The following is a 26,282-nucleotide window of genomic DNA, read 5'->3' on the forward strand; positions in this document are numbered from 1 at the left end:
CATGAGTTAATCTAGTGATTATGATGATCGAACCGATTTGAAAACCAAACCAAATTTAAGTCTGTTACTATTCTTTTGTTACCTCTAAGAAAAGTTCGAAATAGAAATTAACCCAGAAAGTTATCGAAACCGAAATTAAAACTCTATAAAACCAGTATATAATACCTTGAATTTTAATAAACCAGACCAAATTGGGACACTTGTCAAACCAGGCTAAACCGATATAAACCTATTCGCATAAAATCTAACTATCTCGGACTTGGTACGGATCATGTTAGCTCGCGACTAACTATTCAATCTAACGTACGCCTTATATCAATACTGTACACGCAAGAGAAGATGACGTCACGAGAAAGATCGTTTTTAGAGAGAAGCTGCGACGGATTCGTAGGAGAAGAAGAAGAAGAAGAGAATGGCGGCGAATGAAGAAGCGGTGAAGTACGTATGGGAAGGAGCAATACCGCTGCAGATTCATCTCCACAAATCCGAAGTCGCTTCTCACCCTGCTCCTCCTCCTGCTCTCGTAATCCATCCTCTCTTTCGTTCTCCGATTGTTTGTTAGTTTGGATCACCATCGAATTTCGGGTTTTAGGGTTCTTGGATCGAGTCAGGGTTTGAATCATATCGTTTTGATCATCAATTTGTTTGAGAAGGAGGAACAGTTGCATTAGAGGATTGGATTTGACTGAGGGAATGTTGTTAAGCTCGAGATAAGAGCATAGGATGATCTGAGCTCTCTCTCTTTATGTTTTCACTCAGGTGTTAGCACCAAGGATAGGGTACTTGCCTCTGTTAGTTTCTCTTATAAAGCCTTACTTCAAGGATTCACTTCCTCCTGGTGAAGACTCCATCTGGTTCGATTACAAAGGCGTTCCTCTTAAATGGTACTACTCCCATTGTAACTTCTTTTTGTGTGTGTGATATGTTTTAAGTGGAGAGGTGAATCTTGTTTGGTGTTTGCAGGTATATACCAACAGGTGTTCTTTTTGATCTCTTATGCGCTGAACCTGAAAGACCTTGGAATCTCACTGTGACCTTTCTTTCTCTATATCTCAACTTCATTAGCTTCTTTTGTTTGAGAGACACTGAATTAGGATACACAAACCTTAGTTTTCCTTTTATATCTTTTGCTGTTCTTGAGGGTTTTAGAAACTTTTTACTTGCAGATACACTTTAGGGGATATCCGAGCAACGTACTGATTCCATGTGAAGGAGAAGATTCTGCCAAGTGGAACTTTGTTAACTCTTTGAAAGAGGTTTGTGAAAACTTCTCTACTTTTCTTGTCATTTAAGTGAAACGTATTTGCTTCCCAAAGAAAACACTGCATACGGTTCCGTTCGATTTCATATTTTAGGACAGTGAAAGATTTTGTTTACACTTCGCAAGTGATCTGCTTTTTTTGTACAAGTGTGTGGCTATCTTCTGATGTTACAAATCCATTTACATCTCTCAGCCACCATGATCACATTTCCCTATGTTAGGTTATAAATTTTCGTTATTTGTGTAGTACTGACGGTCAATGATATTGTTAACAATTTGCTAACGTTTGCTGCAATTGATTGGTCATTCCCTAGCTGAATAAGCCATAGGCTTCTCCTGTCTGCTATTTTATAACAATGCTTTACTCCTGCAGGCGGCATATATCATCAATGGAAACTGCAAGAATGTTATGAATATGTCTCAGAGTGATCAAGAGGATCTGTGGACTTCTGTCATGAACGGTACGAGTGGTCCTTTGTTATCCATACAAAATAATATCAGTCGCAGTATCATTCTTTGTTACAGCAATACTTCTGGTTATAACTCTAATCGCCACTAGGTGTAGCTTTTGCGTTCAGAATTGTCAAATTTCACTATCATCATCAATCAATCATGGTATATAACCTTTGGATATCAAACACTGAAAATCGATGGTTTGGCAGGTGATCTTGATGCCTACACAAGGTTATTACCCAAGCTTAAAATGGGAAATATCGAAGATAAGTTTTCAAGAAAAGCAGATCTGTCATCGCCAAAATCTCGACAAGGTGGGACTGAGATAGATGTGACAGAACAAGTTGTTAAGACAGGTTTGCCAACTATAAGCTCAGCTTCAAATGTTTAAGTTCAGTTTGAAGTGACATAGACCTAGTTTAGAAACGCTGGCTGGCAGTAATCAGTAGTTTTCCCTCTTATAATATATCTTCTGAACAGAAACAACTTAATAGGAATAGAATAATGACCCTCTCACAAAGTAATGGTGTGTCCAAATGTTCTTGACTTTTGATAATCTTTTTTTACAGCGAGGATTCCTGTTCGGCTGTACGTTCGAAGTGTAAATAAAGATTTCGAGAATCTTGAAGATGTGCCTGAGATCGATACATGGGATGAGATTTCGTACTTGAATCGACCTGTTGAGTTCCTCAGAGAAAAAGGTAAATAATTTATCAGCTTAAAGATCCGCTGCATTGTACTTAGTATCTTCACCAATAATAGATTGTTGGCTTTATGGACCTGTACTTGAATCTCTCTTGTGTGAGTGAGATAACTGATTAGTTCCAGTATCTTGTAACAGGGAAATGCTACTTTACTCTGCGTGACGCCATTGAAAGTCTCCTCCCGGAGTACAGTGGAGACAGAGCTCAAACGAGTGGAGAAGAAGAAGCAGATGGGTCGCAGGAGACGAGGGGAGAAATCAAGCTGGTAAGGATACAAGGGATAGAATTGAAACTAGACATACCGTTTTCATGGGTGGTAAACAACTTGATGAACCCTGAATTCTATCTCCACATCTCTGTTCTTGTGATAGGTCCTCAAAGGTAAAAAAACTAGTAAGGCTCTGCATCTACAATCGACCTGTGAATAGACCAAATTGATTTCTCGTTTGTTTTTTAACAGCCAAAAGCATCAACTATTTGTTATATACATATAATGATCCATGTTCAAACATAAACAGAGCATCCTCGATTTCTCAAAGAATGAACATTCACAAAAAACAATCAATTGTTTAATTATTTTTCCAACAATGACGAAAAGAAAGCAAATTGTTCTAACTGGATTTAGAAAGCTTGTTGTATTCTTCAAGCTCCTCGTAATACACATCCCAAACGCATCTGACGCAGCCGCTACCACAACAATCTCCAGGCTCTGGTTTCTCTGGCGGCGGAGGGAGCGGGAGCGAAACCTCCTCTGTGTTACCTTTCTCCTCCGTCGAAGTTTCCACGAGGTTCTCGCTCTTGGTCGCCATGGAGATCGGCGACGTGAGCTGTTGTTGTCTAGATGCGGAATAGTAGTTGCCCAAGGACCGCTTTAGAGAGAGATCTCGCGTTAATCCAAATCTCATGCTCAAAAGAACATCCTGGAGGCTTTTCCGGCGATGATTGTAAGCTGGCCATGCGGCGATCGAGACTCGAGGATGAAGATGATGCGACAAAACCATACCGACAGATTTTTTTCTTCTTTTTCGAAGTGCGTTTTCGCGTCAAAATGACTTCTATGGAAATAATCACGTGTTCTAATATAATTGGTAGAAAGGAAGCCAATCCAGTGATCCACGACTACAAATCGTCTTTGACCCAAACAACAAAAACGATACATAATGCTACAAACACTCAGAAACCAGAGACTACTAAAGTATCTTTTTCTATCATGTTTTTGTATTTGTAGTCTCTTCACTCTTCTTCAGAGCATTTCTCACCTCCTCAAGGCAGCTTTCAAGCTCCTTCAGTTCCTCACTCTCCGGGAAGCTCACTGTTGCCTACACACACATGTCACCATTTATTTAGTCTGAAAGCTTATCAAGTATTGTGGAGATTAATGAATGGTAATACTGGTTTATACTTGTTTGATTGTGTTCTTCAAATGCATCTCAGCACTAAAGAGCTCTCGCTTGCTTCCTGTGGACGCTGAGATCTCCATGTAGACTCTGCAAAGCTCCAATGATGCTCTTGCAAACTTCTTAAAACGATCTTTGTCTTTCCACAGTTCTGATCCCTGCCAGAGATATGTCACAAAATGGAGCTGAGAATGATGCTCACAGATCAAAGAGCGGTTTTGATTAATTATGACTCATTAATACCTGATATGAGCGCACTTGTTTCAGCAATGCCTCGCTGCATACCATAAGATCTCCTTTGATTCTACTCCATCTTGCATACAATCCCCATATTTCAGATGTACTTTCTGTTCGGACAATCTATAAAAGAGATTATCCACAAGTAAGAATCGCCAATAAAAAGATACATACTAGTTATTGAAATGTTTTGCTAACCTGCTGAATAATCTTTCCAAGCAACTCTAAGTGACGCTGAGTTTCAGCTGGTGTTGCAGCACACGGTTTTGTTTCCTTTAATTCATCAGAAGAAGCTTCAGTTTCAACCGATAAAGACAATGCTGAATTCCTATTTTCTAACTCTGTCATTATACGGTCCAGTAAAACAACATCAACCCTCTTGTTTTTGCTCATGCTCAGTATCTTTTGTATAGCTTCAAAGGCCTGAACGGAAGAAAAAAACAGCACAGATGAAACCAACTCGTCTAACGCCTAAGCTAAAGATAATCAAACAGATATGTAGGTGCCTTTACCTGATCAATATTTCCCACATCCATAGCTACATGGCTGAAGTTCTCCCACATCTGCCAGCTATCTCGCCTGTTGATGCAACGATGTTTTTTATAATGTAACTAACGCTATCAATTTCTTAACTCAAAGTTACAAATGGTAAGGGAAAGAGATATATACTTGAATTTAAGCGCTTCTTTGAATGCGATGAATGATTCTTTACTTTTCTTCTTAATCATATGTCTGCACCCAATATGAAAGTGAAAGTAGGTGAGGAGTGAAGTGGAGTTAAAAAATAAGGCGTGCGTGAAAAGAAAAAAAGTATTTAATCTTCTCTGCAATTTCAGCATAAACAGAGCAGATTATGAAACTGAAGTGCTTACAGACAAGCAATGTTGTTCCAGGCCTCTCCATTGTCAGGATCGAGTTGAACAGCAAAAGTGAATGAATCGAGTGCTTTTTGAACATCTCTGGCCTACGGTATAATATCGGAGATGTTATATTAGCATCTCTCCCAGCCATGGTGACAATAATTTATATGTTTTTTTTCATATAAATGACATTTGGAATGGAAAAGCTTGCTACTGAACTATCAGAGAAGATGGAGTTTGATGATACCTTCAACGCAGCAGCACCAAGAGCAAACCAACCATCCGGGTACAGAGAATTCAAGGCCATTGCAGCCTCCCTATACAAGAAGGAAAAAATATGAGACATCTCAAAAGTAAATCAGCTTAAACGGTTAAAAGTTTTATAAATTCATTTCCTGTTTATGAAGGAAAAAAATAAAGAAACAGAACCAAATTGTTTTACATACCACAACATCTTTGACTTCTCAAAATCACCGCGATTGTATGCGCTACGAGCAAGAGCGCGCTACAAGAAGGAGAGTTAATTAGAGCGTGGACTGAGAAAATATCTATAAGAATCATGTGTCTCAAACTACCTTAGCACGAACTGACTTATCATTAGACACTTCCAGGGCTTTTTCATAACATGAGTCATCAATCGTAACATCACCAAGTGAACACCTGAAAGCAATATCAAGCATCACATGATTACGGCACTTCACGGCCATTTAATAAGATATACAACCAACTGGAAGAGAACAAAATAGGGCACTATAAAATATTTATATACCATAATCTTGGGTCATTTGGCCGTTCAGAAAGCTGCGCATTGATGAGATCTACAGCCGCTGATTTCTTTCCCAGAAGGCTGAAGTTTCACATCATGTAATAAGATTCGAGAACAAAACATACAATTAATGAAAGGATGGGGAAAAATGAAGATTCAAACTTTTAGTTTACCAGTAGCAGTTAATTAGATTGTCCCACAACTCCAGGCTCTCAAATATTGTGATTGCTTCCCCAACCAAACCGCAACTAACCAGTAGCTCACCGTATTCCCTGTTGTTAGAATCAAAACGGCACAATGCATAAGACACAGAAGGAAATCCAAAATGGATATTTGAACACGCACATACAAATATAACTTACTTTCTTAAAGCAGGAATGGTTGGGAGATGGACTGCGTAGCATAAAGGGATTCTTTGTGATGCTCCAGGATCGCTCGTGTTGATAGCTTCAACCTAATAATGGACAGATTGAAATGACGCTAACATGAGTGTTTCAGCAAGGGAGAAGTCCAATGCAAAAGAGGAAAACAACAAAAAACTAATTTGATTATGATCATGTACACAGTTCATACATACCAGTTTACCCATCATCTCCAGGGCGCGTCCCTTTGTACGACCCCGAGTTGATTCCCACCGGACACGTAGTAAGTCACAGAAACGCCGCAGCTAATACCATGTCCGAAGAAACAAAAGTCAGTCAGTTTGTTTCACTTGCATAGGTTATGACGAAATGAAAAGCTAATAGCTCCTTATTTTATAACTATTCACTTGAGACGATCAAATAACTGAAAAAAATTGTAGCTTACAACAAAATATGATGACTTTTGAGAATCAATCGCCTCAATATATGGAGCCATATCCCATCCTGCAGAAGAAAAAGCTATTAATACATAAATAAAACTAACGGCCATAGAGTTCAGTACAAGTGAAACAGAAGCAAGAGCAGACATCTCCTTAACGGTCTCTATAGTTATTTGGCAACGCCGTAAGGAGACTCCTCAGGCATTTTGAATCGCAGTCACAACTAATGTCTGGTAGCTTAACTTACTACGCAGAATTGTTACTATCATTATTTCCGTCATTGCATCAAAGCTCTCTACGGAACACTAACATTAAATGTTCCAAATACAACATTACTTACTTTGCATCTCATTGTGCCGACTACCCCGTTCAATTAAAAGGCACTGAGCCAAAATCATTGCCTGTTCGACTGGTTTTAAGGTCGCAGACTCTTTGCCAGCTTCACTCTCATCGTTCACTAGTTTGGGAGTCATGTATACTTCAGGTGCTTCAACTCCCCAAGCCTCATAAGGTCCAACATCAGCTTTACTAGAGGCCAACATCACGTCCCCATTGGATGAACTAGTTTTGGCTATCAATACCATTTGTGCCTTTGGGTCTACCTATAACAAGATCAGAGATATTTAGAATAAAAAGAACACGAATACATATAGCAAACATATATACATCATAACTTACTTGGTGAATAGTACGAAATCCAAAAGCCCCACTAACAGAGAACTCGAGCTTCGATGCTGCTTTAGCAGATTCAAGCTGCAACCTGAAAATTTTACTCCAACTCAAGATCAATATACTATAGCAGCAGAGTAGATAAAAGATCAGAGTGTTGTGATGACTATCAGAAATTAGAGCAGCAACGCCAAATTACAAACTCAATTTTGTAGCTATATATATATATATCACAAACATCTTATAAGAAGCTATAAACATGTACGAAGTCGGTAAAGACGATGATGTCTCAACGATAACTTACCCACAGGGATCAATCCGTCCATAAATATACTGCAGCACACATGCTTCCAGATGTATGGTTGACGTTATGGATGAAACTTCGCCTTGTAGCAACATGGTAGAAGACCAATAGCTTTCAACTTTTTCCAAGGCTCCAAAATGGTCAAGAGCCTCAGCCATGTAGACTTGCAACATCTCAAACAAAGATGACGATCGCTCGTGTAGAACTCTTTGATGAATAAGTAAAACTCTAACAAGCCACCATGAAACACTCCTCAGTTCAAATGGTTTGGTTGCAGTTGTCTCAAACAGCAAATCTTTCAACTTCAACAGAAGCATCCTAGCAAACACTAAGTGCTGCATGAAAAGGAAGTATGATTGGGTTAGGTAGAAGTTCACTACAAACAAATATCAGAACTTACTTAAAAGAGCTCCTAAAAAAATCATTCAATTTTTTTTTAATAGTATGCACACATACTTTATTTGGTTACTGACGTACAAATTTTGAATTTTTCTAACGCCTATGATACACAGCTTAGAGAAACTCATCACCGAAATTAAAACAAGTTTGATATATTCCAAGACAAGCATTGCTCTGTGTATTATACATATCAAGTAGCAGGAAACATAATAACTTCATAGTCATACAAACATCAAATGACACTTATTCTTTATTCTCTCATAAACTCAAACAAAGACACACTTTACAAGTACAAGCAAATGCAACGAAACACAGTACCTGGAGATTAGAAAACTTGCCGAGCAAGTCGGACCCTGCAGACATGAGCTGAATCTTTGCCCAGTTCTCCCATTCAACTAACTCCTTACTTTCCGATACTTTAAACGGCAACGAACACTTCACTGATTGATCTGTCGGCCTAACAATTGAAAATAAAAAAACAGAACCGAACAGCTCGTTGGAGTTTTGTAATAACCGAAATTAAAAAAAAAAAACTCAACTTTTAGAATATTTAGTGAAAAAAAAATCCATTTTCTCTACAATAAAGACTGAACATTTGAAGCTGATGAACTAGTTACCCCGTCAAATTACAGCGAGTGAACCAAAACGCAGACGAGATTGCTAAGCACATCACCACAACAGCACGGCGAGCCTTATCGATTTCATCTGACGAATCGTTCACCACGAAGGACTCAACCCTGTCGAGAATCTCCGAGTAAACTCGTTCCGCCGAATCAACCGAGTCAACTAGTTCCAGCTCGGCGTCGCCGAGTATTACCCTAGCAGCGTCCGAGGCCAGAGCTCCGAGGTAGTCTCCAGCTTCGATCAAGGACAAGAGAGACTTTATAAGAGCGTCGTGTGGATGGGTTTCGGATTGGGATTCGTCGAGCAGCTGGGTCACAGAAGGAGAATCTGACAGTGGTAGAGATACGGTGCATCGGAGGAGACGGAGCTCGTAACCGCGTAGGATTCGAATTTCGCCGTCGGCCATGGTTGTGGTTAGTGTTCTGGAAGAGACGGGAGTGAAGGAGGTTTAGCGAGGTTTTTGTATTGTGAAGACGGCGTCGTTTCGTGGTGAACCCGGTTGAACCGTTACGCTGATGTCTTTCCGGTTTGGTTTGCTGTTAAATACAAGTGGGTGGTTATTAGCCCAGACAAAAACCCGATAAATACTGCTCTAAAGTCAAAAGTAGCGAACCGGCCCAGCCAAGTTTTGACCAGGATTGTGTCGCTTTTTCACATCAGAGACTTCAGTTTTATGTAAAACTAGATTCTAACCCGTCCTTAAAAGGGCGGATATATTTTTTGTTTTGATTTTCTTTTTAGAAATTTAATTTTTATATTTATGCTTTTCTTTATAATCATATTTGTGTATTTTTTGTAATCATATTTTTGTATAAAACTTAATCAAAATCTATTCTATAAAATAAGAAAAATTTAAAAGTTGATTCGGCATATGCTCGTTTCTCGTAATGATATGCCCGTATGCCCGTTTTTTGTAATTTTTTTCTAATATGTTAAAGAACTTTAATTTATATGTTTGTGTATAATATTTTTAAAATTATTAGTAAGACGTTTTGATAATTTTATTAAATTTGTGATATTACATAACTATACACTTGTATCGTAGCCATTTCACACATTAATTTTGTACTTTATTCCTAAACAGTGATTTTTTAATAGTAAACTATAGTATAATTTTTATTAATAAAATAGTAATAAAATAGATAAAATTATATGTTTCTCATTCAATTTTCATGATTTGATTTCATATATAATGGTTTATATGAATTTATTATTACTAATTTCTTATGTAATTAAAAATAAGTTTTGTAAATTTTGACCCAATGTAAGAGGTGTATAATTAATAAATTTATTTGATATAAATTTTAATTGTTTGCTTGTGTATCTACATTTAAATGTTACAAATACACATTATATTTGTGAAAATTATTGTAAACATAATTTTCTAATGAATATAGTTTTTATTATTGAATATGTAATCAGGGTTTTGAATGATATGCAATATACAATAGAACCTCTATAAATTAATAATATTGAAACTTTGAAATTTTATTAATTTATAGAGATATTAATTTACAAAAAACTTCTTACTTATATTTCTTATTTTAAGATATATTTATTCTAAGAAAATAAAATATTTGATTTTAGTGTATAGAATTAATTGTTATTTTTTGAAATTTGATATTTATATTACTTTTATTATATTATTTGGTGTATATAATATATATTGCATATAACTTAAATGTGATTTTAGATATAATATCACTAATTATCATCAAAAATATATTAAGTGTTAAATAAATATAAAGATAATTTCATTGTGAATATAAAAACAACAATATAATAATAGGTTCTTACTTATATAAAGTAGGTACACATATAAATGATTAATTTATAATTTTAATGGGACCATATATTTACATAGAATTTTCTTAAAAAATATTATCTTATTATTTTATCGATTTATGTCAAATTTTCAACCGGTCCAAGTTGAGATCGGCAAAATTTATTAATTTATAAAGATTATTAATTTATCGAGTATTAATTTATAGAGGTTCTACTGTATTTGATAGAAATTTAAAATGTGTAATCAAATTTGAACAGAATCAAGCTATTTCTTGCATTTAATAACATTTTGAGTTATTAACCTATTTAATAAAAAAAAATAGTTGTACCCACAAAATGAATCAAAATAGACCCGAAAATCAGGGTTGTAAACCATAAAATGTTCATTCAATACTGATTTGATTTTTAGATGCATTAAACTGCCTCAGATGTTCGTCTTATACAAAGACACGTTGATAATTGATATTTAGATGCAGTTATTGAGTGACGATTTTGATTTTGATGCTATCCCGATTATTATGCAAGTAAAGTAGTGGTTACATCCATAATATATATTTTGGTGCAGTTAGTATTTTTTAAGTATGTATTGTTGAAATAATTGTTGGACATAACTTTTATCAATGGGTCACACTACTGTTTTAATAGAATAGATTTACACTTTGTTTGGTACTGTATTTTTTTTTGTTCAAAATACATTTCTTATTCAAGGATTCTATACTAATAGTCTGTCTCATATACGCGTATCAGTGTAATGATAATTCTTTTGTTATGCATAATTTCTGTTTGCTTCCAAATGAATTTCTGTTTGATAATAACTATTGTAAATAATTCATGATCTCAACTTGGGAATTTAATATACATTCATGCTTATTATATACTATAGGAGTACCTGTAAAAATATCTGTAATTGAATAAGTAAATTCCAAAAATGAATAAGTAAAGAACAAAAAGATGGATTCATGTGAGGGAAAAGTGTAAAGAAGGGTATGAACAATTTGTTATTATATGTGTGTACGTTAAACTTGTATGCTAATGTTAATATATGTGTATATATAAATTAAATGTTTAATTGGATATAGATCTAGAATAAGGAATCTGAAGAATGACATAAAAGTTGATTATGATGATGAGAAAAGCTGTTAAGCGATGCTGGGGTTGGCCCATCAATGCCTCAAGGGATTTCTTCACATGATCACAAGTTGGACCCACATGATCTACCATGTGGAGCCCCCAACTTGTTATTCTCTTTATCTTTCAAATTTTATATGTGATACTATAATGTGTAAAATATTCACACTCCATGTATGAGCATACTATATGAGCGTTTGTATATATCAGTATCATGTGTTTCATTCTGGTTTTAGATGTCACATGCTCATGAACGAACGAGTTTGCGTCTCATTATCATTAGGTGTGTTTCATAATGTCATAGTAGTGTGGACAGTTAAGGACATATGAAGTTTTCAATAGCAGCGGCATAGGTGCATCTATCAGGAGTAAACAAACAATACAAATTTTTAAAAAATAAAGAATCAGTGGAAAGTAATGAGGAAGGCGTTGTAACTTGCAAGTAGCAAACGAGTGAATGAGAAGAAAATTTATCATATGACCGTCATTGACCGATGATCTGATGACGGGGCAATGAGAATGGCAAACTTGATTTATTATTAGACACGAGAGATTTCTCGAGAATGGCCACTAATAACCAATACAATTAATGATCATACTTCAACCGATCGATGATGTAAAATCAGAGCTACGTTATCTACAAATTTTGCGTTTTAAAAAGCTAAATTGCGTGTGTTGCATATTTACATGCTTATGTCACTGTAAATGGACAAATAGTGCAACATGTTCTCTGTGGAGTACGCAACGAACATAACTGAACTAGCTAATACATGATTTTTTAACTAGTTCACGAGAGATGTTGCTCCACTTTGGGATTAGCTAAGGATTCGGTTCGGGATCGGTAATAAAAAGAATAGCTGTGATTGAGATTGTATATTGATCAGCGGCAATCACGAAGTGACTAAAGGATTCGCAAGTGGGATATTACAAATGAGACAGTTTATTTCAGTTAGAAGCGCCGCCAAACATAAAGATCTGAAACCAGTTTCTATTGGTTCAGCCAATATTCGTTTCCCCATGCACCCAACGATGTCCTGCCACCTGGAACATTCCAAACCGACAACACTTGGAGAAGGATGGAATACTTTAGGAGACCTCTTAGATGAAGAAACACATTTTCGCATTATGCCGATTTTAACTGTGACATGTTTTGTATAGTTTTATACAAAAACCATGTATTTGAAAATTAACCGGTATCCCAGAACCACGTACCATGGACAGTATGTTCAAAATCCACAAAAAAATATAATGAATGAATCATTTATTTAAATTTTCATTCGCAGTTTAATTTCCTTATGTATGTATGGACCGGTCTACTGTGAATACATAACAAAAGCTTTCTTGGTAATATTTAAACCTATCTATCAAACTTGAAGATAACGATGGTGAGAATCAGAATCTGTGTAAGAGAAAACAAAAAGAGATCAAGAAAAAGATGGGACCAATTGGGTATTTTCTTTATAGTTTTATATTGTTATTTCATTCCAAAGGTGACATCCTCTCCCTTTGATTATTTACTTTTCAGCCATTTTATAAGAAAATCTGTCTTTCTCCTCTTTATTTATAAACCTACACCGTTCAAGCCCTCATAACACAAAACATTTGTCTTCTCTCTCTTTCTTCTTTCTCTTGAGTCTTTCGTATTATTTATCTCCACCTCTCTAGTATCTCTTACTCAGTTATACCTTTCCTATATACGTATAATACGATCGGTCTTTGTTCCCTAACAAGACCGTTCGTTAAGTCTTGTCGCACACTACATAAACCGATATTGAATCCAGGTTTCAATATCGTCGAAGAGTTATACAATGGCTCCGGTCTCGTTGCCTCCTGGTTTTAGGTTCCATCCAACGGACGAGGAACTAATCACATACTATCTCAAAAGAAAGATCAACAGTCGAGAGATAGAGCTGGAAATTATCCCTGAAGTAGACCTCTACAAGTGCGAACCATGGGACTTGCCAGGTAATAAATTATAAGAACATTAGTGACTAATCACAAATCAATATATCTATCAATATATGATTTTGTACAAGATCCTTTTCTAGCTGACTAGCTTAAGAGCTTAATAGGGTTTAATGTAGATTCAAGACATAGAGTGAAGAAAAGAATAAGAATATAACGATGACAAGAAAACCCATAATATACACGTTAACCTCATATACATCTATAATCTATTTACATCTTATTATTAAATATGCTATTTATAAAAAAAATATGTTAACTAACATTAAATTCAAACCAAGATCTAGTGCACTTGGCAATTCCTTTTGCAACTAATCGGTATTCCATCAGAGTTTTTGTTCGTTTATTTTCCAGGTAGAAGAATAATGAGTGAAATGAATTGAATTTTAGTATGCATAGGTTCTGGTTTTAGGTTCAAACTTATCTCTGGGGTTGTTAAAATAATAAAACTACAGATGACATCGAGACATCATTGATTTTATCATTTAAAGATCAGTTTGGATTGGATCTGCCGGTTTGGCTTATCTAAAAATATACTAATCTTAGATGCAAACAAAAAAATGTTAGCAACGAATATATATGTAGTCATAGTATTGCAGTAGTATTGATTAGACCAGACGCAACCGAATTGTTGGACTCCTTTTGGTCAAAAAAGAAACTCTGATGGACCACCACGCCTTTTATGAGTCTGCCTTTATTTGTGTGTGTACTTTAGGGTTTGTATCTTCGGAAACTGTAAATCTTTTAATTTCAGATGGATTATCCAAACTTGTATAACATATATAATCATTGTTGTCGTCAGAAACTAACTACCGATAAAAATTGTCAGGGAAGTCGTTGCTTCCGAGCAAAGACCAAGAATGGTACTTCTTCAGTCCACGGGACAGAAAGTACCCCAATGGTTCAAGAACAAACCGAGCAACAAAAGGCGGTTACTGGAAAGCCACCGGCAAAGACCGGCGGGTGAGTCTGAGAGATCGAGCCATAGGAACCAAGAAAACCTTAGTTTATTACCGTGGACGCGCCCCACACGGTATTAGAACTGGTTGGGTCATGCATGAATATCGCCTCGATGAAACCGAATGCGAACCTACTGCGTTCGGCATGCAGGTTGACTAGCTAACCCAACCAATCAGTTAACTTGCTCTTAAAGTATATATTTGTACTTTATTATTATTTATTAGACAAGCCCGTTTGAAACTAAACTTTAGTTGATGATGTTAATAATTTCAGGATGCATATGCACTTTGCCGCGTTTTCAAGAAGATAATAATCGAAGGGAAACCAAGAGATCAACATCAGCAGCATCATCAGCCTTACGCCCACACGAGTTCGAATATAAGTCGTAGCTCAAGTTTTGACGTTGGTTCGGATCTTGAAATAAGTTCAAATACACATCAAGTTCTACCTTACAATAACGTTACCGAGACCCAGCCGATATTTGGAAACGCATTCGGTGATCATGATGACCGGTCGCAATACTTGTCACAAAACATGGCTCCAAGCTTTTCAAATTACGAATCTCCTTATGGACCATACCTCAATCAATCTAAGGTAACCTTAGTTAATATAATTCTAAAGCTAAGGTAACCTTAGTTAATATAATTCTAAAGCTTATATGGAATGATCAACTCCTTATCTTAGCATGTTGTGTATATAGGTGTATACAGAAACTGAATGTGGAATGTTGCAACATCAAATGTCAATGCCACCGTTGCAAGTAGAAAACACGCCTGTTCCGACCAGCATTTTCTCCAATGGGATGAATCAGAACAGCGGTCAATGTGGTTTCGATGACTTTACTTTCGCTACAAGTAACCGCAACCAGCTGTATAACAGCAACGGTGATGATCATTTAATACACATTGGAAATCTCGAAGAACAATTGCTCAGTGCTGGACACTCAACGTGGATGAACATGTCTAACGGATCTTTAAATCAGGTAATTAACATCATATCTCATATCCAGTAATGTAAATTAGTCATTTATATTATATGCTCTAAAGTCTAAACCCTGGCATGAACGTCCGCTTTAATATATGTATTCCTAGCAGAGTTTCGCAGAAGACGTAGAGGTTTTGCCAAGCTTTGAGGAGAATGATCAAGATATTGAATATTTTGGTGGGTATGATATAAGAACTCTAAGTGCAGAATCGAGACCATGTATAAATGTTGAGTAGTTATATATTTATTCTACTACTATTACAGGCAGATCTGAGACCAGTACACTCAACAACATAGAGATTGATGAGTTTTTCTCGTTTGAAGACCGAGTAGAAGACACCGACAAGTCAAACATAACTTTAAACTCTTCAGGATCCGGAATGGTCGAAGAAGAGAATATAGTAGACCGTAAAATGCTCATTTGCACACGTCAAACAACTCAAGTTTTGTATCATCAAGTCGTACCATCGCAGGTTTTGAAAGTTCGCATTAATCTTGTCGGAGGAAATGAAGATAGAAGATTGTTTACCGAAGAAGAAGGCAAGGATTCTTGGTTCCGGAAGGCTGAAAATGTTGCCAAGATGAAACTGAAGCAGATTAGTTTAGTTGCAAAACATTATTACCAGTCTTTTCCAATTATTTTCTGATTTTATTTATTTTGTTTGTCTAATTCTATTTTAAAAGAAGAGAGTATACTATATATACATTATTACATTGCAATATTGATTGATTATCATTGTGATTAGTTTAATATTATTGGGAAGAAAAAACCTATTAAACATAATCCATTACGTTGTTCGTAATTTTCTCAGAATCTATCTATGGATATGGACTTTGCAAAACTTTGCTTTGCAAGAACTAAAAACATAAAAGTAATAATTGAACTAAAAAAATAAAAAGAACTATTGCCCAAGAGTGTGGAGTCGCCAGATTTTCTAACTCCATCACCGCTGTGTCACTTTCACATTACGCGGTCCTAAGCATCGACGGTTCTTCCCAAAGTCAACTATGCGACCTTCATACCGGAGTTGTTGCACGGAGACCCAACTATTCCGAAGCTTTTTACCTCTTATCCAATGTTTGTTCACACACGTTCTGGTTGAATGAGAGTGATGACTGTACGTTTATGTCTCTTACGATTACAAATCGTTGGGCTCGACACGGTAATGTTGAGTTTTGAAGTTTGGACCCAATTAAACCATCAGCGCTGTCATCAAACTTCATCTTAAGCGCCTCTTTGGAGGTGAAGTTAGAGCTTGAGATTCACCAAGTCTTTTTGGTAAGCTTTGTTGGGTTTAAAGCTGATTGTGCTTGTTTCAGCGTGAAATCAAGTCAGTTATGACTTCGTACTCTCAATGTTGTCTACAGTTCTGAAGCTTCTAATCTAAAGTTCTTGCCAATCATCATTCCGACCGCTTTTATAGGTGTATCAACGTCGTTTTCAACTATCAATTGTTCTTTCGGGATCAAAATTGAAGTTTTTCTTTGGGTTTCTTCATTTCGCTGAGCGTAACTCCTTCCTATATGTTCTATCTCTAGCTCTTTTGTAATGTTTTCTAGTATTGTTCTACCGTCGAGCTTAGTTACGGGACTTTCTATTTCAATTGTAAACGTTGCTTTTTGAGCTTTTTATAATAAAATTTGTGCACAAAAAAAAAGGAAAACAATATCAATAATTAAAAGTCTCCGCCACTTAACTTAAGCCCGCACAAAATATGAGGACCCGATAGAAATTTACTTAAATTACGAAACACGTATATAACACGCGCGTTAGGGTTTTACGGCATCAGCCACACTCATTGGCAGTATAAATAACCTTCGACTAAAACCTCAATCTCTCATAAAAACTAGCCGTCGACTTCTATTACCTTGGAACCTAGCTTAGATCTGTTTCTCTGTTCTTTAGTTCTTCTTGTTCGCGTCACTTTAACTGATTACCACCGTTCTTGTTTATGTTCGTTGCGTATGAGTTGACGCCATAGTAATTCCCTATTTATGCTATTCGTTTTGATTTTATATGAAAATACCTCGCGTGTTTTCAATCATCACGAGTTTGCAGTTTAGGGAAAATCTTCTCTATATATTTTTTTTCATATAGACAGCCTAAGATGTGGAATTATCTTGTCTGAAAGTAGTTTTCCGGCACTGTTTTATAAAAAAATTTTATTAGGTTTGTAGATAAATGTGTAGAAGGGAGAATATGGAGGTGATGACAATTTCCCCAGATGATCGAAACTGATTATACTGAGCGAATAGAATTTTCTTCTCATCAGAGGAAAGTCAAGCCAATTAGTCTGATCCTTCTCCTAAATTGATGTGTTTTTTTTGTTAATATTCTTAGATTCATGTAGTTTCCTTTGAACTTAATAAGAAAGATTCAACATTTAATGAAGGAGTTTTGGAGGTGATGACAATTTCCCCAGATGATCGAATCTGATTATACTGAGCGATTTATATTTCCTCCCATCAGAGGAAGTCAAGCCAATATTCTGATCCTTCTCCTTTGTTTTTTAATGTAATCGTTTTTTGTTTGATAAGTTTATTTATATTTATACTAATAGAGATATGGAGGTGATGACAATTTCCCCAAATGATCGAATCTGATTATACTAAGCGATTATTATTTCCTCTCATCAGAGGAAATCAAGCCAATGTTCTGATCCATTCTCCTTAATTTTTAATTGTTTTGTTTTTTTACTAATATGTGATATTTAGTGTCGTAGACTTGTTGGAGCTTATGTTATCCTGGAAAATTTCTAGGATGTGCTAGATAAATCAAGAATATAGGGTAGTGGTACGCTATTGTTAAAGCAGATATGGAGGTGATGACAATTTCCCCAAATGATCGAATCTGATTATGCTAAGCGATTATTATTTTCTCTCTTCGGAGGAAATCAAGCCAATGTTCTGATCCATTCTCCTTACTTTTTATGAAGTTTCGGTTTATGTAACAATGGTCTCCCGGTTGTTTTCAGTCTTGCAAGTTTTTGTTTCTTTTCTGGATGTTGATTGTATTTACTGATGGATTAGACTGTTTCTTGAAGAAAATTGGATGACCGTAATTGTTTTAACCTGAATCGAATTAACTATACTCAAATTCAGTATTTTCGTACCTCTTAAAACTATATGTTCTGATCAAATACATAAATGGTTTGAGTATATAGATCTACGAGTTTACCGGCCAGGGTTGTAAATTTTTCTAGGTTGCTCCAGTTACTGAGGACATGGACCGCAAGTGAGATGAATTTTTAAGTATATGAACAGATGTATCGAATGAAATGTAAACATGTTCGGATGCAATTTCTGCTTGCACAGTCATGACGCATTTTCCAAATATTTTTCTCTCTCTAATTACTTATTTTAATAAATAAACTCTAATTTATTTAATTGCAAGGGAACTATGCTTTTTGTTTTTGACATTTTTTTTATATATTTTATATTTTTCGTGGAATTGTGCACATGTTTTGCTGAATAGAGACGCAAACCGTAGTAAAATCGGTAACGATAATAAAACTAATGTTGAGTAACAATAAACGTCCAAAATTAATTAAAGAATAATGAAAATCTAATTAACTAGAACCATGTTACAAACTTAAAATTGTCCTTTTAAACTTGAAATTATTCTCAAACCAGGCGGACAGGGACAAACTTGTAATTATTCTCAACCCGGGCGGACAGGGACAGAAGCCAAGTCTCTAAACCGACCTGTCCTAAAAAAAACTAGACGCGCCTACTTTCACTCGGCAAAACGACGTCGTTTCTTTCTTCACATTCTCATCAGTCATCACCTTGGTTCGTTAATTTTACCGCCGTCGAGGATCCGATCCGGAGATGGAGACGTATCCGAAACGAAACAACAAGCTGATACCTTTAGCCTTTCTCTTGATCCACTCCATCGCCATTCTCATCTTCACTCGCGGGTTCCTCCTCACCCGAACAGAGCTTCCTTTCCACAGCACATGCTCCGACGCTTCACTCTCTCCTTGCCTCTCGAATAATCACTCAAACTCCAATCATAACCAGACGAAATGTTGGACCAAACCGGTCGTAGATCGCGTGGTGATCATCGTCTTGGACGCTCTCAGAATCGATTTCTTAGCCCCGAGTGCTTTCTTCCCAGGTGAGTTGAAAAGCTAAACATTACTTAGTAAATGAATCTTCGAGTATAATTCACAAAGCTGATTCTGTAATTTGATTAGAAGCAAAGCCGTGGATGGACAAATTAACAGTCTTGCAGAACCTTGCCTTTGGTAACGAATCGTCTGCTAAGATCTTTAAGGCTTTTGCTGATCCTCCTACTACCAGTCTGCAGCGTCTCAAGGTACACACTTTAAGAGTTTTGCATCAAAATCATAGTGTTAGTGTGATATCTCTAGCTTTGAATTTTGTAGGGATTGACGACGGGAGGGTTGCCTACTTTTGTCGATGTTGGCAACAGTTTTGGTGCTCCTGCTATTGTTGAGGATAATTTTATTAATCAGGTAGTTTATACCTTCTTCTCTAAATAAAAAGTGTTTGTTTTGTAATGTCAGTTTTAAGTTGAATGTGTTCTTCTCTCTATACGTAGCTAGTGCTAAATGGGAAACGGTTGGTGATGATGGGTGATGATACTTGGACACAGTTGTTCCCTAATCAGTTTCAACAGTCGTATCCTTTTCCTTCTTTCAATGTTAAAGACCTGGATACTGTAAGTCATTCTTGTTATTGGTATGTTTCTTTCCTTGATAGCTTGGCTGAATGAATAAAGCCTTTTTAAAGTGTTAGACTGTGTGATATTACAGGTTGACAATGGATGCATTGAACACCTATTCCCAACACTTTACAAAGATGATTGGGATGTTCTGATTGCGCATTTTCTTGGCGTGGTATGCCGTCAGCTACTTTTTTTTTTGTTTTTTTCGTTTGTCATGTAGCCATTCGTTTCTTTGATTCGGTTAAGTTTAATATTTGCAGGACCATGCAGGACACATATTTGGAGTGGATTCGATGCCGATGATTAATAAGTTGGAGCAATATAATACTGTTATAGAGGTATGCTTGCAACGAAAATAAAAAACATTTTATCATTAACTTTTGCTTGCTTTCTCCAGTCTTGCAAAAATTTATTAGCATGAGCTATATTAATCTTGTTTCGTTTTCGTTCTAAACTTGCCTCGTCTAGAGAGTCGTGGATATATTGGAGAGCCAGGCTGGACCAGGTGGCGTGCATGAGAACACTATGCTCATAGTAATGGGTGACCATGGGCAGACATTAAATGGGGATCATGGCGGAGGCACTGCTGAAGAGGTAAGAAGTTGGTTTCTTCTTATATATATATATGCTATGCTTCAAGATTTTAAGCCCAACTTTACGTTTTTAAATCCCTATCACAGGTAGAAACAACCATGTTTGTCATGAGTACGAAGAAGCATACAACTTCGGTTCCTCCTGAGTTTGATACCTCGTCTTGTAAACAAGATCCGGTAATTGTTATCTTCGAAACATATTCCTTAGTGATCATAGTGAGAATTTATTTTGATGTATTTGATTAATGTGATTTTACTATGGCAGGACGGGAAGCAGATGTGCATCAGCTCCATCGAGCAGGTTAGTATCAAACTTGGTGTGATACCTTTCCTCTTCCTCTTATGCAAACCTCTTCGCTAGAAATAATTGTTTTGGGCTATCTGCAGCTTGATTTTGCGGCAACATTGTCAGCTTTGCTTGGAATATCATTTCCTTTCGGAAGGTGCCTTGTAAGCATCATTTTCAAATATTGCTTCCTGCTTTCAGGGAAAAAGTTCAGTTCACGTATATTAATGTTTCTAACATTTGCATATCTCAGCATTGGGCATGTCAACCCAGAGCTCTATGCCCTTGGTTCCAGCAGCTTTAATTTAGATAACACTAAGCAACCAGCTGTTAAAGAGTGGATGCAAAGTTATGTGAATGTCCTCTGTGTGAATGCTTGGCAGGTAACGAGTCGTTCAGCTTGAAAAAATTAAAATAAATTTTTTCATAACGTTTTCGACTCCATTTATATGCAGGTGAAAAGATATATAGATGTTTATTCAAACTCATCCGTTGTTGGTTTCTCATCCGATGATATGTCAAGAATATCAGATCAATATTCTGCAGCCGAACATCATTGGTCTAACTCTGTCAAACACCTATTGATGGATAACGATGGAAACGAGGACAGTACAAATACATCTGCTCTTAAAGCGCAAATCGCTGCATATTTGAAGTTTTTCTCAAGCGTTGCCGAACTTGCGCGGTCTAAGTGGACAGAGTTCAATCTGAGTTTAATGATCACTGGGTTTGGGATATTGGTTATATCACTCATCCTTCAGTCTCTTGCTATCTTTCATGGAGATAATAAACCTTTAGCAGTGGGTTCTGGATTATCTACTGGTGCAGCTTTCACTCTCTTTATCGTATTGGTCCGTGCTTGCAGCTTTCTTTCCAACAGCTATATTTGTAAGCTTCAAGTCATTTTACGGTTCGACCTTTTTTTTGGTATCATACGAGCTGCTGACAAAATCTTTTGTGTAAATAGTGGAAGAAGGAAAAGTAGCAAACTTTCTCCTGGCAACAACTGGACTTATCAAGCTGAGATACTCGGTCATGAGGAAAGCAATGCGGAAAGAAGTCAGTTTAATCTCTTACATGTCTTAGTTACTTTTGGTTTGTCAGGTAATGATATCTTCTCATTGTCTTTGGCTGCAGGCTTTTATTTTTCTTGCTATGGTTTCTGTTCTGAGAGTTTCTATAGATATTGGGTTAACAAAGCAAGCTGCAACGTCTCAGTTTATGAGTAGCTCACCGACGTGGATGTTGGGGTTAGCTCCAGACCATCCTGCATTGACATATGCGATTGAAATTGCACCTATCCTATCTGTAGCTGCACTCATTTGCGTACTCTACATAGCGGTTGCTAAAACACACAGTGAGGGGATGCGGAAGTATGTTACTGTTGGTAGTATGTTAAGCTACCTTTTGATAGCTTTGCTCTGGGCTTCAGAGAGCAAGATATTTGGTTTTGATGGTTTTCTTCAAGTGATTGGAGGAAGAAATGTCATCCCTCAAACGGTTTATGTAATCGGATTGGTGCAGCTCTTCCTTTTAGCTTCTTGCCATATGTTTTGCTCAGGAAAAGACAAGAATTGGGGCAGCAGAACTGTCGCTCTTGTATCTGCTTGTAGCTCGCCAGTAATGCTCTTGTCTGGGAAGCAAGGATCAATGCTTGCTTTAGCATATCTGCTGGCTGGTATTTTTTACATTCTCTAAGCTTTTTAACAAAGATGTCAAATCAGGTTATTAATGTTTTAACTCATGCAGTTAAATGTATGTAGGCTATTGTATTATGAGGCTGGAGGGTGTAGAGAGAAGAACCAAATCAGATGGACAGAACTCAAAACTAGATCCTGTGTGTGTTGTGCAATGGAGTCTTCTTTCTGTATGCATGTTTTTCGCCAGCGGGCATTGGTGTGCCTTTGATGGTCTCCGCTATGGAGCTGCATTTGTTGGGTAGGTCCAAGTTTCATAGACTCAGTCTTCTTTCTATATGATGGCGGCTTTGCTTATTACATCTTTTCTTCAGGTTTGATGAGTTTGTGCTTATACGACAAGCCATCCTTTTGACAATCGAAACATTTGGATTCTCGATCATCCTTTCTGTATTCGGACTTCCTCTCCTCATACCAACTCATGGAGAAAAGCGCCGCCAGTTGTTTCAAGTAAGATATCTTTATAACGGTTCATCTTTGGTAAATTATATCATAGACATTCACCAACAAGATGTTTAGTCATATTTCTTTTCATTCTCATCAGATGTACATGCTCTACGGAGTTATATCCGCGACTACAGTCACAGCTACGATCCTCTGCGTCACCATCCATAGAAGACATCTGATGGTAAACACAACAATATTCACTCAGACCAAAAGGTTATTGTGCTGTTTTTCTGTGACTAAATAAACTTGCTCTCTCGTCTTCTTGCAGGTTTGGGGTTTGTTTGCTCCAAAGTTTGTTTTTGACGTTGTTGGTCTCATCCTCACCGATGTCCTCATATGTTTGGCTTCAGCTTTCTGTCTTTGATTCATACTTGCAGTTGATTTAAGATATAACAGTAGATTATATACTAGGTACTTGTTTTTTTTTTACTTTGTTATCAATGTATAAACAATTATCAGACCTCCTTTTGAGCATTGATAAATTGATTTTACAAATCTCTAATCATACCTTAGGTATCTATTAGAACCGAGAACTGTCGAAACTAGTAAGAAAAGACGAGGGTGGGTCGAGACAAAGACGTTTTGATTTACAAGTAAGGAAATGTGTGGTAGAAAGTAAATCGGCGAAAGCTAGTCGTCGGTAAATACAAGTCAACGAGACAGAGAAATGAGATCCTAGTTCTAACCGTCGAAATTGTGTGTGGTTGATTTCGGATTTCTTTTTCGTTGCCTCTACCTGCTTTTATATAGTCGACCAGTCGTTCCTCAGTGACCTAATTCGTCATTCTTTATTGGACTCGTTGGGCTGAGTGTTCAGGCCGCTATGTTAAGACGTCAAGTCGACTACTTTTAGTCGCTCGTTTAATTGGCTAAAAGCAATCTCAAATCGAACCGACATAACGATTTGTAAGATAAGCCAAGTCTTTTTTAAATGGTTATAGACCAGATCAGCTATTCTGTGGGCCTTGTGGAAGAATGTAATCTATACCCAACAGCACCTGTATATGAGATTCATTTTCTCAAATACAATATGTGAATGGTACATGCATAGACTTATACCTAACAAGGTTTGGTTTTTCGGTGGAGAAAACAGGTTAATAATCGAAACGACTTGAGTGGCGTAGACTAAAGACAAAATAAGTACGTGACAAATAAAAAAAAACAAAGTACAAAGAATCTGCAGAACCAGAGGAAGGAATATTCAGTTTCTTGTGGTGGTAACTTGCAAATCTTGTGGTGTATGTTAATTTATCATGTTTCTCCCCTTCTTTTGCCAAACGACTACAAAATGTTAATAACACGGCAAGTTTATGGCCTAATCAAATCCAATTCTAAAGGTTTTTGCAGTTCGTCTTGTTCAGGTACACGGCCTATCTAAAAAGTGAAAATGTAGGTTGACATTTAAAATAAACACTAGTCTTTATATAGAACATGGAATTCTATATATATGTTTTACTAGTTTCTAAACCAGTTTAAAAGATGTTATTTTATCTGTCCTCGAACCATTATGTTATAATAAATCTTTTCGAATAAATTGTTAGTGACGATTAGCTATTTCATACGTTAAACTGTGACAGGTTAAGAAATGATTGAGTTATATAGTTGTACATTATATTTGAGTTAATTGTATTGCTAGTGAGCCAATCGTATAGTTTTTACTTTTCTTTTCTTCACTTTAATTAAAGTTCTGAATCTTCTGATTTAGCCTTTGGTCTGGTTTGTATATAAACCAACAGAGTTTTATCGAATCAATGAGATTTTATCGGTAAGTATTATGTTTAAAAAAAAAAAAAAAAAAAAATTAGTTGTAAAATGTACTCGCAACGATTCGTGTATAATGGAACTATGGTAACATACCACATGGCGCGTCCATATACTCCCTCTGTTCTTTAATATTATATATTCTAGAAAAAACATTTATTTTTAAAAAAATTATTTTTTACATTTTTAAGATATATTTTATTAATTAATTGCAAATTTAAAAAAAACTTAATTGTAGTTACTGAATTGTTATTGGTTTAAAATTATGAAACAAAGATAAACACAAAAAAATATACAAATTTAATGTGTTTTATTAAAATATGTGAAAAATCTAAAATATATAACATTAAAAAAGAGAGGGAGTAGTAAGTACGTGGTTGACTCACTCCTTACGTAGCCATTAACGAATTTTGTTTGTATTTATATTACAACTTTTCTAGACCATTTTAGAAACTAGAGTAACAACAAGTCTACAACTCGTCATCAATGTGTATAATATTCGTGGGAGGCAAAGAAGAAACTTGCAGCATTAAGTAGCACTACGTGTCAAGCCATGCAACCATATAAATGGTGACTACGGTCCATTCATTTGGTACTTTTTATAATAAAACCTAATTTATTCAGCTTAAGTATATTACTTGATATACAAAACGATAAATTTCCAATCGTGGATAAAACTTTATGGGCCACGAAAGATAACAACACAGTTTATGGGTACACGTTTTCTAATTGCAACTGTGTCTCCATCACTCGCCAAACAATTCTAGAACGTGAACTGTTTGGCGAATTGAATCAGATCTTAGTGATTTTCTCGTTACGTTTACATAAATTTTGATTTAATAGTTTTAAATGATATAACGTGGTTGCCAACTACTTACCAGAAATAACTTGTGTTTAGTTAGTTATGTATATCGTAAGATTGAAACATCTTTATCATAATAAGTTAATAACTGCCGGAAAAAGTTAGTAAACTATCTATTGTTGAAGATTATATATGCATCTCGACTAAAACTAATGTGTAAGCTATATGGTTCTGACTTCTGCGTGTGTGGGATGATTATGATGAGATAAGCTTCAATAAGGTTGATGTTATTCATTATTAATGATGTTAATATGTATTCAGTTACTTTTGTATATATAACTAAGAAAAAAACAATCAGTGTGAGCACTGACTCAAACAAAGACGTTTTGGTCATTCTATACTGCCAAAAACACAATCAAAGTTACTTGCGCCATTTGGATTGACATTTCAATACAATTAGTTTACACAACTATTACTTATAGTTAAGCCAAGATCGTTTCTCAGCAACGTATTACGTATGTACTGAACTTAAAACAGCATATTTCACACAAGATACGGAGGAATATACGTATAAGACGACAGGGACACAAGGTAAAAAAAAAGCAAGAAAAAAACAAAATTAAAGGGGAAAAAAAGACAAACCTTCTGAAGGAAAGAGAGGTAACTGGGTCCAGGAGAGAGAGAGATCAAGTTGCCAACGAGGGT

General features: G+C 36.1%; 4 protein-coding genes and 4 non-coding genes across 10 annotated transcripts; 7 read left to right on the forward strand and 1 right to left on the reverse strand.

The window, feature by feature from the left end:
• The first annotated feature begins 315 nt into the window (after positions 1-315).
• LOC106366714 (autophagy protein 5-like) lies at positions 316-2,979 on the forward strand. Its single transcript, XM_013806374.3, has 8 exons — positions 316-523; positions 760-884; positions 964-1,030; positions 1,167-1,256; positions 1,635-1,722; positions 1,924-2,070; positions 2,284-2,415; positions 2,556-2,979. The coding sequence occupies exons 1-8, from the start codon at positions 413-415 to the stop codon at positions 2,801-2,803; spliced, it is 1,008 nt and encodes a 335-aa protein (XP_013661828.2). The 5' UTR covers positions 316-412; the 3' UTR covers positions 2,804-2,979.
• Positions 2,884-8,912, reverse strand: LOC106371958 (tetratricopeptide repeat protein 27 homolog). Its single transcript, XM_048742236.1, has 20 exons — positions 8,470-8,912; positions 8,171-8,309; positions 7,454-7,788; positions 7,159-7,240; positions 6,821-7,082; positions 6,486-6,544; positions 6,256-6,345; positions 6,041-6,132; positions 5,852-5,950; positions 5,682-5,759; positions 5,488-5,572; positions 5,359-5,417; positions 5,160-5,229; positions 4,925-5,016; positions 4,722-4,784; positions 4,565-4,631; positions 4,251-4,475; positions 4,059-4,175; positions 3,821-3,973; positions 2,884-3,737 (listed from the first exon to the last, which is right to left on the reverse strand). The coding sequence occupies exons 1-20, from the start codon at positions 8,880-8,882 to the stop codon at positions 3,627-3,629; spliced, it is 2,691 nt and encodes an 896-aa protein (XP_048598193.1). The 5' UTR covers positions 8,883-8,912; the 3' UTR covers positions 2,884-3,626.
• Positions 8,913-11,230: 2,318 nt separating this feature from the next.
• LOC106370504 (NAC domain-containing protein 86-like) lies at positions 11,231-18,402 on the forward strand. Its single transcript, XM_048742238.1, has 6 exons — positions 11,231-13,354; positions 14,184-14,464; positions 14,588-14,908; positions 15,015-15,296; positions 15,409-15,475; positions 15,563-18,402. Exons 1-6 carry the CDS (start codon positions 13,198-13,200, stop codon positions 15,943-15,945), a joined length of 1,491 nt encoding a protein of 496 aa, XP_048598195.1. The 5' UTR covers positions 11,231-13,197; the 3' UTR covers positions 15,946-18,402.
• On the forward strand, positions 17,499-17,601 carry LOC125579661. The gene has a single exon (XR_007317721.1). It is a non-coding gene; the product is annotated as a small nucleolar RNA Z103 (small nucleolar RNA).
• On the forward strand, positions 17,697-17,796 carry LOC125579660. Its single transcript, XR_007317720.1, has one exon. It is a non-coding gene; the product is annotated as a small nucleolar RNA Z103 (small nucleolar RNA).
• Positions 17,864-17,963, forward strand: LOC125579658. The gene has a single exon (XR_007317718.1). It is a non-coding gene; the product is annotated as a small nucleolar RNA Z103 (small nucleolar RNA).
• Positions 18,115-18,214, forward strand: LOC125579659. The gene has a single exon (XR_007317719.1). It is a non-coding gene; the product is annotated as a small nucleolar RNA Z103 (small nucleolar RNA).
• Positions 18,403-19,015: 613 nt separating the features above from the next.
• On the forward strand, positions 19,016-23,496 carry LOC106371961 (GPI ethanolamine phosphate transferase 3). 3 transcript variants are annotated; one of them, XM_048742237.1, is made up of 18 exons: positions 19,016-19,418; positions 19,501-19,619; positions 19,690-19,779; positions 19,866-19,985; positions 20,080-20,163; positions 20,252-20,329; positions 20,460-20,585; positions 20,672-20,761; positions 20,850-20,885; positions 20,972-21,027; positions 21,124-21,253; positions 21,326-21,758; positions 21,838-21,929; positions 22,008-22,548; positions 22,634-22,808; positions 22,882-23,017; positions 23,112-23,195; positions 23,283-23,496. In XM_048742237.1, exons 1-18 carry the CDS (start codon positions 19,130-19,132, stop codon positions 23,376-23,378), a joined length of 2,775 nt encoding a protein of 924 aa, XP_048598194.1. In that variant the 5' UTR covers positions 19,016-19,129; the 3' UTR covers positions 23,379-23,496. The 3 variants fall into 3 exon arrangements, with proteins under 3 accessions (XP_048598194.1, XP_013667534.2, XP_022549211.2); XM_013812080.3 differs by having other exon boundaries at positions 19,019-19,418; positions 19,498-19,619; XM_022693490.2 differs by lacking the exon at positions 19,016-19,418 and having other exon boundaries at positions 19,504-19,619; positions 19,870-19,985.
• The last annotated feature ends 2,786 nt before the right edge of the window (positions 23,497-26,282 follow it).

Source organism: Brassica napus, chromosome A10 (genome assembly GCF_020379485.1).
Source record: "Brassica napus cultivar Da-Ae chromosome A10, Da-Ae, whole genome shotgun sequence".
Taxonomy (NCBI): domain Eukaryota; kingdom Viridiplantae; phylum Streptophyta; class Magnoliopsida; order Brassicales; family Brassicaceae; genus Brassica; species Brassica napus.